General features: G+C 39.9%; 2 protein-coding genes across 2 annotated transcripts; both read right to left on the bottom strand.

Moving 5' to 3' along the window:
* Positions 1 to 5,136: 5,136 nt before the first annotated feature.
* On the bottom strand, positions 5,137 to 11,870 carry LOC102229590. The gene is made up of 8 exons (XM_014469119.2): positions 11,746 to 11,870; positions 10,315 to 10,620; positions 9,489 to 9,618; positions 9,243 to 9,308; positions 8,872 to 9,036; positions 7,329 to 7,381; positions 5,905 to 6,070; positions 5,137 to 5,797 (listed from the first exon to the last, which is right to left on the bottom strand). The coding sequence occupies exons 1-8, from the start codon at positions 11,816 to 11,818 to the stop codon at positions 5,704 to 5,706; spliced, it is 1,053 nt and encodes a 350-aa protein (XP_014324605.2). The 5' UTR covers positions 11,819 to 11,870; the 3' UTR covers positions 5,137 to 5,703.
* Positions 11,871 to 12,773: 903 nt separating this feature from the next.
* On the bottom strand, positions 12,774 to 16,515 carry LOC111611152. Its single transcript, XM_023346836.1, has 6 exons — positions 15,975 to 16,515; positions 15,028 to 15,147; positions 14,344 to 14,407; positions 13,973 to 14,094; positions 13,362 to 13,473; positions 12,774 to 13,150 (listed from the first exon to the last, which is right to left on the bottom strand). The coding sequence occupies exons 1-6, from the start codon at positions 16,117 to 16,119 to the stop codon at positions 13,057 to 13,059; spliced, it is 657 nt and encodes a 218-aa protein (XP_023202604.1). The 5' UTR covers positions 16,120 to 16,515; the 3' UTR covers positions 12,774 to 13,056.
* Positions 16,516 to 17,690: the final 1,175 nt, after the last annotated feature.

A 17,690-nucleotide genomic window follows, 5' to 3' on the forward strand; every position in this document is an offset into this window, starting at 1 on the left:
GAAGAAGGACTCGCCGAAGGACTCGCCGAAGGACTTGAAGAAGGACGCGCAGAAGGACTCGCCGAAGGACTTGAAGAAGGACGCGCAGAAGGACTCGCCGAAGGACTTGAAGAAGGACGCGCAGAAGGACTCGCCGAAGGACTTGAAGAAGGACGCGCAGAAGGACTTGAGGAAGGACTCGCCGAACGACTCGCCGAAGGACTTGAAGAAGGACTCGCCGAAGGACTTGAAGAAGGACGCGCAGAAGGACTCGCCGAAGGACTTGAAGAAGGACGCGCAGAAGGACTTGAAGAAGGACTCGCCGAAGGACTTGAAGAAGGACGCGCAGAAGGACTCGCCGAAGGACTTGAAGAAGGACTCGCCGAAGGACTTGAAGAAGGACGCGCAGAAGGACTCGCCGAAGGACTTGAAGAAGGACGCGCAGAAGGACTCGCCGAAGGACTTGAAGAAGGACTCGCTGAAGGACTCGCCGAAGGACTTGAAGAAGGACTCGCCGAAGGACTTGAAGAAGGACGCGCAGAAGGACTCGCCGATGGACTTGAAGAAGGACGCGCAGAAGGACTCGCCGAAGGACTTGAAGAAGGACTCGCCGAAGGACTCGCCGAAGGACTTGAAGAAGGACGCGCAGAAGGACTCGCCGAAGGACTTGAAGAAGGACGCGCAGAAGGACTCGCCGAGGGACTTGAAGAAGGACGCGCAGAAGGACTCGCCGAAGGACTTGAAGAAGGACGCGCAGAAGGACTCGCCGAAGGACTTGAAGAAGGACGCGCAGAAGGACTTGAGGAAGGACTCGCCGAACGACTCGCCGAAGGACTTGCCGAAGGACTTGAAGAAGGACGCGCAGAAGGACTCGCCGAAGGACTTGAAGAAGGACGCGCAGAAGGACTTGAAGAAGGACTCGCCGAAGGACTTGAAGAAGGATTCGCCGAAGAAGGACTCGCCGAAGGACTTGAAGAAGGACTCGCTGAAGGACTTGAAGAAGGATTCGCCGAAGAAGGACTCGCCGAAGGACTTGAAGAAGGACGCGCCAAAGAAGGACTCGCAGAAAGATTCGCCGAAGGACTTGAAGAAGGACTCGCCGAACGACTCGCCGAAGAAGGACTCGCAGAAGGATTCGCCGAAGGACTTGAAGAAGGACTCGCCGAAGGACTCGCCGAAGGACTTGAAGAAGGACTCGCAGAAGGATTCGCCGAAGGACTTGAATAAGGACTCGCCGAAGGACTCACCGCAGGACTCGCCATAGAAGGACTCGCAGAAGGACTCGCCGAAGGACTTGAAGAAGGACGCGCCGAAGGACTTGAAGAAGGACTCGCCGAAGGACTTGAAGAAGGACGCGCCAAAGAAGGACTCGTCGAAGGATTCGCCGAAGGACTTGAAGAAGGACTCGCCGAAGGACTTGAAGAAGGACGCGCCAAAGAAGGACTCGCAGAAGGACTCGCCGAAGAAGGACTCACCAAAGAAGGACTCGTTGAAGAAGGACTCGCTGAAGCAGGACTTGTTGAAGAAGCCCTTGATTAAACCTGCGACAGACGGTTCCTGGCCAGGAGAAGCACCAGCAGGGTGATCAGCTTGAAGGTTAAAATCATTCTTTTACTATTTTTAATAAAAGCAAGTTTTTACTAAGACATTAGTGACTTGTATTTTTACTTTGTGTGTGTGTTTTAAAGAAACACTGACTGCTGTACAAAAAAAAGACAAGTAGCATTCTTTGCTAGCATAGCTCTTTTTTTAACTCAAACCGTTTTTTAACTGAATTTTGCTGGAAATGTCGGGAATGTTAAACTGTGGTGTAATGATTTAAGAAATATATGTATTTTACTTAATTATAGTCAACTTAGTTAAAGTAAGGTCAAATTAATGGAAAATTAGCTTGTTTTTTTGACCGTTATTTTTTGAAAAATGCCGTGATAAACACCCAGTTTCCATGGATACGCTAAATGAAATACTTTAAATATTTAATGTTTTTTTTTAAAAAAAGCATTAAAAGGATAGTATATACCCTTTTAATAGCCTATATTTTAGTCGTTTAGATTCATTATATTTTCAAGATAGGAAGATAGGGACATGCTGATCTGGTTGTTTTGCTTTTTTGTTTTTTTTTAGCATAGCCAGCAAATATGAATTGATTTGAAAAAACAAAAATGGTGATATTTAATCTAAGAATATCAGGTTTGATGACTTTGGTGTCCAATTCTTTGACATTTTCATGACTTCTTTGAAATATATAGCTTTAATAGGTCTCTTGCATTTGTGTTGTGAAACAAATTTGTGAGTTAATTTAAATTGTTTTGTGACTTATGTGTTAGCTTATTGACATTTGTGGATAAATGTCTGGGATATTAACAATAGTGTTTGAGAAAAATTGTTATGCTAGTTTGAATAGTCAGATTTCTGTCCAATTCTTGGCCTTTCCTTTTTTTTTTTTCCAAAAATGCCTTGACAAACATACTTGGTTTCCATGGCAATCACATCAGTCTAGGGGTTTATTAGGACACTCAAACACGCTTTGCATAAAATTTCCATTCATGCACACGTTCACACACTGATGATAATAAGCTAATCATTATGACTTGTAGCCACAGATGTTTTAAAAGTTATTTCTGGTTTTAGAAGATCTGTTTTGTTTCATTCAGATCTTTGGAATAAGAAGTCAGTGCCTGTTCCAGGTTTCAAAAAATGCCTCAACAACACATTTGGTCTCCTTGGATATGTTGCTTGAAATAAAACCTTAATACTTGAATTCAATCTGGAGAGACTCAGACGGAGATAAGAAGACAATTAGAAGAGTTTATTGACAAACAGAATTTAAAGTCTTTGGCACTCGGGGCCCGGCTGGGGATAACGGTTATCGCAGCGTTAGCAATAGGCTTCAGATCAACATCCGTGATGCTGTTAGGAACGTCATCCCCCAAAAAGAGGCCGAGGCCGGGGCCTAGGCCGTGAATATAAGGCAGAAAGTAAAAAGGGGAAAGAGGTTGCGCTGACTTTGGCTACCGAGTTAATAACGTAAAGGACGTGACATGACAGCTGAAGGAGAGGGAGAGTAGGACGGGAAAGTGAAGACCAGCTGGGAATGCTGCAGGGCAAGAGGTGGTAGAATGCACAAAACACAGGGCATGGGGACGTGGTGTGAGAGCCGGCTGTGTTTATCTTCAGTTGCATTGGTTACTGCCACGCGACTTTGCGGGTCTTTCCAACAAATCAATCAAACGCTGCAGCTGATCAGAAATGCTACTGATCGCGTTCTCGCTAAAACCAGGAAGATGGAGCACGAAACGCCAGTTTAAAGATCCCGACACTGGCTCCCTGTTGCCCAAAGAATTGACTTTGAAATACCATTGTTAGTTTGCAAATCACTGAACGACTTGGCACCACGAAACAATGAAGATCTGCCGTGAAGCATCAACGTCCCAGGCTCATGAGGTCTTTCGGTTTGAGCCTGCTCTACGTTCCGGGACCAGGCCAGAAAGAGAAGCAGCATTCAGCATCTAAACCCCGCAGACTGGATCAACTCCCTGGAGACCTAAAAACAGCTGAAACGCGACTTTGATTAATCTCTACTAAAACCCGCCTGTTTAGAATGTATTAGAAACATGCTCAATTACAAAGTTAATGATGGAACTTGACTTGATATCATATTTTGTTTGTTGCTTCCCTATGCATGACCTTGGTTCTTGAGCTATTATGATATAAAAGCACTTGCGCTGAAAATACCTTGCTGCTAAAAAGCTTTGTTGAGTTAGATCTTTAAATACTACAGCAGCCACGAGCGTCCGGTGTTGAGAGGAGAGATTTCTGGTTCGAAATTTATTAAATAGAGCTGAGAGTGGTCTACGAGAAATACAGAAGATGAGACAAATGAAGCTATTATTTTCACTGGCTATGGAGTACAATTTCTTTTTTTTTGTACCAGCAGATGGCAGCGAGGCGACAAATAAACCGCAATAACGTTATCGTGATGATAACTCTTTAGATTGTCATACCTGTATTTAAGTTACTCGGATATAGGAATCCTGCTTGAATGCAGAGAAAACTTACTTTTATTCGTTGACCCGCTCCCGGTCTCTTGAACAAACAGCTCTGAACGGCCTCTAACGATTACTTCATAACGCTGAACGTGAGCTCTTACAACAACGGCTGATGCAGCTTGAGAGTACAAGGAACCAATCAAGGTAAACGTTATCGGACGGTTTTCTGAGCTCTTAAAGCACAGTTATGTTAATCCATTTACGACATGCTATACAATAGGAATTTGATTGATTGATTTGACTGGCTAGTTGAAAAGTGCCGTGCAACTACTTGACTTGGACCCAGGCGATGATGAGGGGGTTTGGTTCCTTTATAAAGCCGTGGCTTCAGGGCGGCTTGTAAGTGCTGATGGCCGTGTTAAAGAATCCGTAAGGGAAACCGGAGGGTGCTTTATGATGATTAGTTCAGAAGCGAGACGGAACGAACGCGTCTGAGCCTGGAACCTGAGTGAGCTAGAGAACAGGCTGCGTGAACCAGGAAGTGGCAGGATAATCTGAGAAATAATGGTATGCAGATTTCAGATGAGAGATGAAGCGTAAAAGCGCTGGACGGGACATGAGCTTGAAATATGAGAAAATGGGACAGCTTGCTTATTAGCGGAGAACAGCCCTGGCTCAGGATAAAATTTAACGGGTAGGGCGAAATGAATCTACGAGGCTGAACATGTACCACAACATCGGTGGCCTGCAGGCTACTTGTCAACGAGCTTAAGGTATTACTGGAGTCACCTTTTAGCTAACTGAAGTACTAGAGTCACCTTGTAGCTATCTGTATTATGAGAGTGAACTTTTAGCTATGATTGCCTGCATCAAACAGCCCTATTCGCCTCAGTCGGTTGGTTTGGGGAAACATTTTGCACGGTTCTTTGCGTTTGCTGATTGTTGCCGAGGTTCTAACGCGCCTGCGCTCTCCTTCGCTGCGCTCGGGTGTAACCCGCTAATAATTTTGATTGACATTCCACAGAAAAATCCACAGACAGGTTCCACTAAGGTCCACTGTGACTAGGTTTGTCTAATTCTGCAGCGGGGCTAAAGCCTAAAAGACGGGGCTTCATCCATGCTGTTGTAACGAGGGCTATCAATAAATGTGTAAATAAAACACAGCAAAGCAGGAAGTTTTCCTTTTTAACTTCACAATAAGAGTCTCAAACATACATGACCTCAGTTTACACCTAAAAAAAAACGACAACAAAAAATCCTTCCTATATAGGACTCTTACACTTTATCAAGCGAGGTTCATTTTGACAAACTTCACATCACAAAACAGACTTCCTGTCAACAAGAACATATTGAGGTGTTTTTCTACCACAAGATCTTTTGACGCTTTAAACTGAATCAAAGTTTCAGTAAAACATCCCGTCAGTTCACTGTGTGTCTGTGTCTTTTGAGACGTTTTAGGTCGTCATTCTAGTAACATGTCTATCTACAAGCTTTGAAAAGAATAACCATGTGGAGTTATGAAACAAAAAACAAAAAGAAAAGCCATAAAGCCATGCAGTACATGAATTTTAAATTTTAGTCTTTTTCTCAGTTTTCCTAAATGTTAAACCTAATAGTTAACATTTAAGGATGATGATGTATTTGCTTCCCAACCATATATATATATATAGTCTCTGTTCCTTGTGGTATGCTAATCTGACATCAATCTTAAACTTTACCACATTAAGTGTCAGATCTAAGGTTCTTTAACTTCCAACTTGTCCAGAAACTGCTGGAACTCAGGGTGGGAAGAATCCATACAAATTTGGCGTCCATCAGTCAGGCTGACACTGGAAGGCAAAAGACACATCGCTGGGTGTAAATTATGACGTGGGAATAGGAATGAAGCGGTGATCGTAATCGCACTGCTCGTGTCACAGCAGAGAGAAAACCTTACGAGATTAAGGCGGGACAGTTGGATGATTGGAGTTTCAAATCCACCAACTGAACGTCCTTCAGGTCAAAGTCGTTCCACGGTACAATTCCTGTGCACTTGGCGCAAAGTTCTTCGAGAAGAGAAAAATTCGGAGGTCCAATCTGATCACTCAGACTGCCTGCAGCGCCTGGTATGAAAGCAATAGAAATATAATATTAAAAGTTGTACAGCTTGATAAACACAAAGTGCAATGTGAGCATGTTTCTTGGGAATAAAGAGGCTAAACTGGAGAAGGAGAAACACATTTCAGAAGCACAAAATCAGATCAGATCATCAGAAACTTTAGACAGTGAATAAATATGGCCATAAATAACTCACAATCAATTGTTGAAGTATTATTGAAAAGTTCACTGTTTTAGTAACTGAATCCACTAACTGGAACAAACATCATGGATTCATTAGTGTCAAAGTCTGATTATTTCTAGACTTAACATCTGGTATTTTTATTTTTATTTTTTATGAAAACACAACTTTTAATATTTGAATATTGCGTCGGATTATGACATCAAACTCTGAGTTTTATCAGTGTATTACCTTGAAATGTTTAAAAGCCAGAGTTGAGGCAGAAGGACCCAAAACATTTAATCAAGCATGAGAAGCGACTGTTTAGCATATTTCTTTCTCTTATGCTAAAAAGCGTATGAGACTTTTACACTTTCAAAAGTATAAAAGTTAACAAAATAAATTACTCACATAAAGGTAAAAAAGAAAATAAGTATTTCTTCAAAAGGCTGCTATGATAATGAGTAAACTGATCATAACATCTGTCTAAATATTTCAAAATTATGTAGCCAGACAGACAAAAATGATAAGGTTATGTGCAGATTATGGTATTTAAAAATTACAATGAATAATAAAAAATAGTACAACTAAACAATATAATGACAACACACCAAATTTAGGCAAAAGAACCACTTAAAAAATTTTTATGTAAAATTTATGAAACAAAGTAGTAAGTAGTAAATATAGGTGAGTCTGTTTTGAGTCAGTGAAGCAAACTACAGCAGGTAGAGCAGCCAGAATTTGTATTCAAGTAACAGCAGCAGTACTTCATAATATTAGTTAAGTAAAAATAAAAGTACATTTCTTCCAAAAAGTTACTCAACTCACTGCAGCCAAGTAAATGTAAGTAAGACACAAATCTGTGACGCTATTTCAATCTGTGCCGTTTCCAACCAAAGCCACCAAGTAAACAAAAGCACCAAATCCTTTTGCCACATGTTGATGTCATTAAAGGCAAGCCTGTACCCCCCCCCCCCCCCAAAAAAGTATGAAATAATTTGACTGAAGCTGAATCGCTTCTGGAATTTTTGGTCTTTTTTGTTGTTGTTGTTTGTTTTCTACCAAAGTCACTTTAAACAAACCCTAGAAAATATAGCTTTTACCTTTGCTGGCTGAAATACTCCCCGCTGGCTCCTCAACAATACGGTGTGTCTGCCTGTGGGAATGGTGGAAGGTTAGTTTTTATATTAGAAACAACTCTACTGCAGAACTGACGGAAGGCTCCTTTAAGGTGAGCCATCAGAGCACTGCCAAGCTAGCACTGGATTTTTCTTTCCCAATATATATATATATATATATATATATATATATATATATATATATATATATATATGTACTTTTTTTTTTTTTTTTTGTCAAGCAAGAAAATGGGGATTAGGACACCGACTACATGAAAAGAGAATGTAAAAAATTACACATTATAATTACAGACTGAAAACACTTACAAACACACAACAGTCATTATAAATAAACGGATAATTGGGGGGGTGTAGAGGGGGGTCTGTTGCCTTGAGGGGTTCAAACCCCCGACTCGCCTCTCACTGCAGCACAACCGCAAGACAGCAGTGACCTGTCATAGTAACTGAAGCTACCCTGCCTCATGTTGACAGACTGAAATAACTTAGCTACTGTTTGTCAACCACATTGAAAAGTTTTTGTTTTTTTTAAATCTCTATAAAACATTTCTACCTTTGTTCCTCTTCCATATTTTTTCTTCCATTCCTGTCTTTCCATCTTTAGCTCTCTGTCATCAGCTTAGAAAACACATTTCAAATGAAAAAAATAATAAATAACGTTCTCCCAAAATTTTTTCGGCGCCCCCATTAGCACAGCGCTCCTAAGCTTTGCATAGAGTGCTTACCCACTTTTTGCGCCACTGTTTACCCCCCCCCTCCCCCCTGCAAGGGTAAGTGGACATAGACGATGGATCGGTAGCTGCAATAACAACATTGCAAAATAAATAAATAAACGAGGTCTTTGTGTGAAGATTTTCTTAAATCATTTTGTGTTGTTTTTTTTTAATCACCAAGAAAATCTGTCTTTTTTTTAGACTTTTGACACTTAAGCCTGAGTGTAGGCTGTCTGGAAGATCCTGTTCTAATGTAAAATATGAAAGAGAACTGGATTTAAAAAATTCTACATTTTGGTGACTCAAACATACTATCACACATGACTATCATGAGAGTTTCTAAACATTTGCTCTTTATTTGCCAAAGTTATGAGGGGGGAACCAAATGTTTCAGCTGCCTGGAATAATCTGTTCCCCCTCCATAACATGGGAGCTAATTATTTTTTCCACAAACTCTTTAACTATTTTTTGCCCTCTGTTCATGAACAACAAATCCTGTGAATTTGGTAACATTCGCTCATTATTTGCCAAAGTTAAGTGGGGGAACCCAAATATCTTAGCAGCCTAAAATAATCTGTTTTCCCCTGTTTGTTCATGGGAACAAATGAATTGACCAGCAAGTCTTTAACTGTGTTTTGTCCTCTCATCATCAACAATAAATCCAGTACATTTGGTAACATTTGCTCTTTGTTTGCCAAAGTTAAAGGTAAATTAATTGTGCTGTTAACATACAAAATGTCTTTACTTAGACATGAAATATTGTTCAGTGCAGCATCAGATTAACAGGTAAAACTTACAAAATGTATTCGCCTCCATCTGGACCTCTATAACGTATAATTGAGTCAGAACCATCGGTTGTGGTTGCCAGGCGTGTCGGGGTGGATGTTGTGGTCTGATGTGTAGTAGATGAGATCTCAGGTGATGCTGTTGACCTTTGCTTCGGTACCCATCTGGGCAGAGACCTGTGGGTCGGTTGAGTCGTACATTCTTATCAGTAAATCAGCTTAGGGGAAACTGTCGCCATGGATACTCAAAAAGTCGCTTTTTAATCTGCCAGGAAATAGTTTTGAGTGCACTCTGACTATGTGAGATAAGACGTCCCGCAGAAGCTGTGCCTTTCGCAGGAAACTGTGATATCTCTCTGCAGAGCAGCATCTTCTGTACGTACCGATAAAAATGAGCCACAAGGCTGAACTGCGTCGCACAAACTTTCCTTCCGTCTTTTAAAACTTCACTGAAAGACAAGAGGTGGAGGCATTGCTGATCCTGTTTGAGTTCAACAAACAAGCATTATGATGATCCCGTAGAAACTATTAAACCCCCAACTTACACAGAAAGAAATACATTCGCGTTAACAAAGAATTTTAACCTGCTCTCTTCAAGCATCGTCTCCCGTAAACACACACCGACTCACATGTATTCAGTTGATCTGCAGGTTTCACTGGGATAGCGTATGCTCAGGCTGCTGACTTGGTAGTTCTCAATGGACGGCTTCTGGTTTTGCTCTTTGCAGTAGCATCCGTCTGAGACTTTGACGTGCCCATCTGACATTCAGCAAAGCAAAATGCATGTATGATCAAACAGAACATGAACATTCAATGACAAAAACTGAAGCGACAAGTTAGCCAGCCAGGAAGAAATAGGAACTCATTTGGTGCATCTGCTCATGAATGTAACAAGGGCTCAAATTGGTTGGTAAATCAATCGACAGTGACAACACTATGCTTAAGCATTTGCCAAAACTTAGCCAGCACAAAAAGTAAAAGACCTCATGAAAATACTGGCTAAGGGTTGGTTTGTCTTTAGTGAAAAGTATCCTGTAACAACAAGGACTTTGGGCACTCCAAAAGCAACGCAAGGCATTCTGGGTACATACAATCAAAACAAACGTGCATGTCCAGCACTAGCGGGAGAAATGGCTCCTGGTCTTTTGTGAAAGACAAAAGAGAAATCCTACAACCGCTAAAATCTGACAACTTCCGCGAAGACGGAAGTTGTTCTCGAAATCATGTTCAGAAGTTTGTGTGTCATTTCCTTCACTCGTTCACGGTGCCGCGTCACCACAGGCGAGGAGAGAAACAGGTTATTCAAAAGGTTTCGTCTGTTCGGCTTTGCAGTGTGGAAGTCAACCACATCAGCTGGAAATGTAAAAATGTTGCAACTTCGGTCCTCAGTTGAACCAAGTCTACTGGATTACTAAGTGTGAAAACACCTCTAAACTCTGCGGGAAGAGGCCTCACCTGGACTGTTTAAATCAACGGGGGCGATCCTTGGTACTATTTCAGGACCATCAGCAGATGGAGAGTTTTCTTCCCCAGACATCGGTGATCTATGAACATCAGGTTGTCCTGCTCGTCTGGGTATTGGTGCAGCCAGATTGAGACTGTTGGTTTCTTTTCTAGCTAGTTTGGGTTCGGACTTTGTAGGCTGTGGGGTTTCAAAATGCAAACCGGTCGACCGAGGAGCTTCGGGAATTCTCAAGCAAAACTCTTGATGATGCATCTCTACATCATGTTCAGGTGGCTTCTGTCTCCTCGGTTCCTTCTCTGTAGAGAGAAAATAATGAATGATTAAGAAGAAGACTAAATACACTTGGTTGGACGTTTCCTTTGAAAATGAAAATGTTCATCGGTGTTGTTGAGTAAACTTGAACAGCATCAGGTGATCCTGTTCTAGTTTGGTCGCCTACTAACTGGACAGTCGGTCCATTTGGCAGGGATTGACAGATTTTAGCTGTTAATCTGAAATGATGCAACTTTGTCATTGCGTAACCCAAACCGAGCAACGAGAGGCTGCTCTTCACTCTTTTCCAGATCTGTTGATAATAGGAAAGAATTCAGAAAGGTTGCGTCAATAGGCTAAGCTACGAAAACCAACAATATCGTATCAAAACTTTCAAACAGATTATAAAAACCTCGGAGAGTCGAGGCAAAAAGACACGAGGGCAGCACTGTGACCAGAACAACCCAGTGAGACAGGCAAAAGACAGGAGATTTGCATGACCATATAGTCAAAAAAGTTAAACTAAGCTACTAAAAGCTAATCAAAAAAGGCTCCGTTTGTATGGAGTGAGTGGATATCAGACTGAGGAGTGATGTAGAAAATCGTAAGGTGACCTGAATAGTCTGGGAGAGTCAGTCACGTCAAAACTAACAGATTAGGTGACGAGTCCATTTAGTCATTCACATGAATCTGTTTAGCGATGTTGTCGAGTCTGTTTGGAAGATTGAGTTTCAGCAATGTTTTTGTGCCCAAACAATAAAGTCAACGTGTGCCTATTAAATGAACAAGATTAAATTTCTTAATGTCTTTCTTTTTCTTCTTCTTTGGTGGCAAAATGACATGCCATGTTTCTATCTGTCTAGTTTGCTGTCTGTATTCATCAGGGTGAATACAGACAAAATCCCAAATCCTCATGGTTCTCAAAGGACACAGAAAGATAGCAAAGACTACAGTTCTGTCGTTGCAAAAAATGTCTAGATAATTTCACACAATAGATAAGAAAAGAAATCAAAACTGAAGAACTTTATTCCTTTAGAGAATAATAACCACTTTCATCCAGTAGGTCCCTATTACCTATATTATACACGTAACTTGTAAATCTGTTCAACACAACCACCCCAAAAAATGGATTATTGTTAGACAAACAAACAATACTGTACTGTACTCACTTTCTTCAGTGCGTTGAAGCAGCAGAGCCATCAGTAGCAGGTGAATGAAGAAGAAGGGAACCATCCTGATCATCTGGATGTGGATTCAACCACTCAGGCTCTGATCAGACTTACTGGCTTTGGTTATGCAACATGGAGTTTAAACTATGGAGCACGATCGTAATCTGATTGCCCAGAAGCAAATAAGGAAGGAAACGAAAGCTGATAAAGAATCTGCTAATAGACCCTACAGGCTGACCTTATTTGGTTGTTCCTGTGTGTATTTGTAATTAAAACAGAATAAAATGATTTGGTATGAACTCACATTAGCAGAAGTACAATCAGAGTCAACCAGAGTGACGACAGTTCATGTGATTCATCACTCTGGCTGTTAAAGGTAAATGAATGCATTTTTTTATTTTATTTTATTGTTGGCTGCATAGTGAGGCCGACGGTAGCACCACTGTCATGCAGTAAGGTTCTGGGTTCAAATCCCAGACTGGGGCCTTACTGTATGGAGTTTGCAGAAAGACCAAGTTTCCATTTAATTGAGTTAAAGAATTTGTTGGATTCATCGAGTATATTATGACATCATCGTCAAATAGGTCACTGTGAAGATCGCTCACACCCAAATACCTTCGTGAGATTTCAGGACAAAATGGAGGATGCCATTACGAATGGAGATTTTATTGCTGATTGTGTGTTTTTTTTTTTTTTATTCTGCGAATGTTGACTAGTTCTGATTGAGCTCGTCTCAGTTTGTGACAGAGATTCAAAACTCAAAAGACTCAACAGTCACACGCTTATGTCAATCTGTGTTCTTCTGATGTTAAATGTTCATTTTTTGTCCTGTAATCTTCCTGTTTCTATGAACATTTTTAAACAGATCAACATTCATTTTTATGAAATCCAGATTCCTGTCACTGTTAGATTTGCTGAATTGGAGCAAAGGCTGTTTGGAACAACAGGAGAAATTGAAACGGCAAAACAATTAGAAAGAAAGTTTGCAGAATTTTTAGATTATTGTATATATTGTGATTATATATTATTCCATTATACATTGACCAAGTTACAACTCATGTTTTTTTTTTTTTTAGGGTTGAGCAAACAACATCCTGAATGCCATACAAGGTGGTTTGTAATTCTAATTTAATCTGGCTTTTCTTCTTCTGTTTTTGACTTTGTGTTGATATTTTGTCTTTCCAAAAAGAGAAACCACAATAAAAGTTAGAGGCTGTCAGATTATCAGAGCATAAAATAACCATCATCTATCTCCACTGTAAGCAAAAAAAAAAACAACAACAAAAAAACAAAATTGGGCTCTTGGTGTCATTAAAATCTTTTTTTGTCTAGATCCTTCATGATCTTCTGGGCCCAGAAGAGCTTTGGATTCACACAGATGTAACTTCCTGACATCATGACGAACCTGAAACAGAAGAGAAGAACAAAGCTGGTACAGTTGGAAACACAACTAAAAATCAAACACTAGCACTATTTTGAGTTAAATCTGAGGCTGTAACGTGACAGAATGAGGAAAGATTCGGTCACATCTCAGAAAGCATCTTTCTTAAGACAAGATACTTTCTTATGATAATATTAGTGATTGGTATGAACTTGCTTAAACGGCCAACACTTACAAGACTGCAGACTTTGAGCAGTGGCGACCGGTGATGGAGTATGAACGGATCTGTTCTTTTGCCACCATTCTTGTAGAAAACGTAAAGCAGCAGTGAAGAGCAACATTTGGACCTAAAAAGAAGACAATCAAGTATTTTGCCACCATGAAAAGTGAACCTTTCACTTTTTTTTTACACCAAACAGAAAGATGCTAGTAGTTCTGACAGTGCATAGATATTTCTCTGAAAGCATTTGTCATGTTACCCCTTCCTATGGTAAAATGGAATGTAATTGCCAAACTTATATAAACTCCAGGGGACGTTTTGATGGTTGTACAGCCACAGAGTTCAAGAAACAACAAAAGGCAGTGGAATGTCATTGGAGATGTTTCAGCCTCAATAGAACAATACGTTTTAGGCTCTTTACCCAACATGCCTGGACAAAAAACTGGAGCATGATTTTATGTTTTTTTCTGATAAATATTCAATAAATCACCTTATAAATTCAATTCAGTTCATGTGTGCTGCACCAATTCACAATAAATGTCATGAGAAGGATTTTCACAAAAAGAACAGAGAAGGAAATACAATTTATAAACAGAAATTTGAAGTTAGACCCAATATATACTCACTGTTAAAACGTCTTTGGTTGAGGTTCACATCCCGCTGCTCAGGTGGGTTGATGTTGACCTTTGGTTTTACTTCTGGGTTGATGTTGACCTTTGGTTTTACTTCTGGGTTGATGTTGATTTTCCTGTTTAAATCAGTGGATGGAATCTTTTACACATTTAATTTTTACTTGTAAAAACTATTTGAAAAACAAGATACAATTAATTTTGTAATTGGCAGGGCCAGAAATTTTTTTCCTGTTTCTATGAAGAAAAAAAACAACTATTTTTATGCCCCCTATCCCCTCGTTTGCTGGAGATAGGCACCAGCAGCCCTCCTGACCCCACTAGGGACAAAGATGTAAGAAAATGGATGGATGGAAGAAACCACTCACATTTGAGGTGCAGCACTTGTGAGACATTTGTCCATGGAGTTAAAGTCTTCACTCTTCCCACTTGCTGCAGAGGATGTACAGTATAGACATGCACATGTGAGTATGGCGCAAAAATAACATGTTATTTAACTGTGGGGAAGGAGGGATGCTGCTGCTGGCGGAAAGAGATGACAGGAAGTAGTTGGAGGATCATGGTGCGGCATTATCTGTAGTTACAAACTTATTCACCTGTGATTTTAATTGCGTTTCTTATTCAATGGACACATTTGTGAATTTATTTTTGTTAATTATGTTTTTATATATATTAGCGTAATATTGACAATGTTTTTCACACATTTGTGATGGAAACACAGCTAATGTTAAAGCAAGAAATCCATGCACGTCTTTGTACACAAGGCCTTCCATGCAATGCCAGCTCTTTCACTACCAGTGACGTGACATTCGGTGTCCCATAGTCATGATGTGACCCTGGGAATCAACATTTCCAAGCTGCCACCCTCTCCTGCCACCAAGCCTGCGTTACAGTTGACTTGGATGGCATGTCTTTAGAACAAGTGTCATTAAATTTGAGGAAACTTTCCATCTGTTTTCAGTAACGACAATACAAATCAGAGTTTATAATAAAGTAAGACGTTAATCTGTTGTCCTAAACTGAAACTTGATGCCAAGAAAACTAAAGCTTACCTTGCAGAGTCGTGCCGGTGGTGATGACTTCCCTTCCTGTTGGTGTCCAGTTAAAATCGAATTTATGTGTCATACAAAACTCCGCCTTCTCAGAGCTGCTGCTTCTTTTCTCGACAAACACTGCAAATGCATTTTATTTTTTTCAAAAGGTAAAGGTAAAGGTAATTTTATTTACATAGCACATTTTCAGCAACAAGGCAATACAAAGTGAATTTACAGGAATTAGAAGGAAATACAAACAAAATAACAAAGCAAAGGAAAAAGCAAAAGAAGAAAAATAATCTAATGTTGATCTGAAGTATGTAAACTAGGTACTCCTATTCAGGGTTGGTAGATACGTATAAGTAAGTATCTTCTAGTCTGATTCCTTTTCTGGTTTGGAACAATAGGAGTCTTTTTCTGGATTCTAAGTTGTAATCCCTGTTCTGGGTAGCTAGCTAAGTGTAAGTAAGTATTCTCTGGACTTTCTAAATATGCTCTAAATTTGTTAAAAGTAATGAGTACTCCACAGTTTCTAAGTAATAATAAAAACTAAATGTTCCCATTCTGGAAGAATTTTTTCTGGATTCTAAGTTTGTTCTAATTCCTTTTCTGGGTTGCAATAATAGGAGTCTCTGCATAAGAATCTAAAAATTAATCTAATATTGGTCTAAATAGTGAGTACTCTAGAGTTTCTAAAAAATAAGCTAAAGAGTGACTAATAGACTAGAGTCTTTGGACTCCAGGTTTGTTCTAATTCCTTTTCTGGGCTAAAAGTGAGGACTCACTCCACAGTTTCTAATAAAATAAAAACGTCACACAACGTCACACACAACGCTTTAAAGGCCGCAATTTTAAGGCGATGGCAGTAACAAAACCAAACAGAAACTAAGGCCGAACATCACAGGACATAGAACATATTATAGAGGCTGCATCAATCAAAGTTCTTCCCCTTCTTCTGTTCTTACCCAAAAAAGAATCTGGTGTTGAAAAGAAGAGGATCCACAGGAGGTTCACCAGAACCAAACTGACCCAAACCCTCCGAGTCATGTTTCTGTCTGCTGATGGTTTGTAACATCCTGCTGCTGCTGTTGAAGGTGAGCTGAGCAGCATGTGACAGGAAGCTGACCTACAATGCTATGCTCGCCTTGTGTGTGTGTGTGTGTGTATTGGTGGACATTTTTAGATTTTAACCACAAATGACACAGCCCACCGTTTACAGCCAAGCCACATTCACCAGTAAAGCACTTTCAAACAACAGTTGAAGGTTGAACTTTGGACTTTTAGAAGGTTCCTTTGTCTAGAAATCCTTAAAAGGCCTTAAATAACAAAACCAATTTATAATGGGAAGCAAATTGATTGAATGTTTCAATTTTTCTTTTATTTCTTTTTTCTTTTTTAAAGAATGAGGTTCACATGTTTGGTTTTCTTGCCATTTTCTCGATATTTTTGACCTGCATGTCAAATTCTCTGTTGACATTCCTAAGGCTGGTGTGAAAACCTCAGCTGATAATCTTCATTTTGTGGTTTCAATGATGCCTGTAGAACAGAGGTCTTAAACTATTTTCACACAACACGTCTTGATTGTGAATCCACCCATCCATCCATCCATCCATCCATCCATCCATCCATCCATCCATCTTCTAACACCCTTGTCCCTAGTGGGGTCAGGAGGTGTTGGTTCCTATCTTCAACTAACGTTTTGGGTCACCCTGGACAGGTCACCAGTCTGTCGCAGGGCAACACAGAAACAGACAGGACACACAACCATACACACCCACACACTCCTAGGGAGAATTTAGAGAGACCAATTAACCAGAGAATTCCAGGTCTCGTTAAATTGTTTCATTTTTGCATAGTATTGTTGGCTTGGATCAGCTCATAAAACTTCTATACATTCACTCTGTTCATTTACTTCTATTAATAATATAAACATTATGTTGTTTTTTTAGGACTCCCAATTCAGAAGTGTGTAAGAAACAACGTTTTTGTCTCCAATATATGGAGTTTGGTTTTATCATTACCTTTTATTAAAGACACAAATACGTCCATATGAAAAAAAATAATCAAAATTGGAGTAAATAGAAGAAAAACAGATGTCGCAAATGTAAGTCACAGATTTACAGAAAGGTTAAAATGCCAACGGTTCCACATTCTGGACTTCAACCTGACTGAGTTTTGTGTGGTATCCATTAGCAACGGGGTAGAATCACATTATCTCCATGTAAATCTGTACATAAGGTTATAATGTGGTTCTGACCCAGTTCTTCCAGTTACTGCATCAAAAACACAAAAGTTAAAAATTTCCCAATTTCACTCATTAGATAGTTTATTATCTGGCTCATATTTGCTGCAGTGCAGATCCAATGCTGGGAATAAACAATCTGTAAACTCTATGCAACTGAATCCGCCGTCATTATACTAAGCGTTGCTCTTCTGTACAAATTTTCCACTTTTAGATATTAAAACGTAATCACTAAACCAGTTATAAAAACCAAAATAGGGAAAAACGTAATCAAAGAATGAGTCCAGAAAAAGAGAGAAGAATGATACAGATTACATAAACATGTGTTTGATGTACAGTTTTACTAAATAAGTTGTGATTAAAACTTTTTGCTCATTATTGAAACGGAATAGTGTGGAAACATGGAATGTGAGGAAAATGTTGACTCATTTCAGACTGA

The sequence above is a fragment of the Xiphophorus maculatus genome, chromosome 14 (genome assembly GCF_002775205.1).
Source record: "Xiphophorus maculatus strain JP 163 A chromosome 14, X_maculatus-5.0-male, whole genome shotgun sequence".
NCBI lineage: Eukaryota > Metazoa > Chordata > Actinopteri > Cyprinodontiformes > Poeciliidae > Xiphophorus > Xiphophorus maculatus.

Coding starts and splice junctions, on each gene's coding strand:
- LOC111611152 (XM_023346836.1), bottom strand. CDS start 16,119: ATGCTGCTCAGCTCACCTTCAACAGCAGCAGCAGGATGTTACAAACCA. Junction 15,148..15,974: donor AACACCAGATTCTTTTTTGG/GTAAGAACAGAA, acceptor ATGCATTTGCAG/TGTTTGTCGAGAAAAGAAGC. Junction 14,095..14,343: donor ACAAGTGCTGCACCTCAAAT/GTGAGTGGTTTC, acceptor TGATTTAAACAG/GAAAATCAACATCAACCCAG.
- LOC102229590 (XM_014469119.2), bottom strand. CDS start 11,818: ATGATCAGGATGGTTCCCTTCTTCTTCATTCACCTGCTACTGATGGCT. Junction 10,621..11,745: donor GCTTCAACGCACTGAAGAAA/GTGAGTACAGTA, acceptor TTCTCTCTACAG/AGAAGGAACCGAGGAGACAG. Junction 7,382..8,871: donor GATGGAGGCGAATACATTTT/GTAAGTTTTACC, acceptor CCATTCCCACAG/GCAGACACACCGTATTGTTG.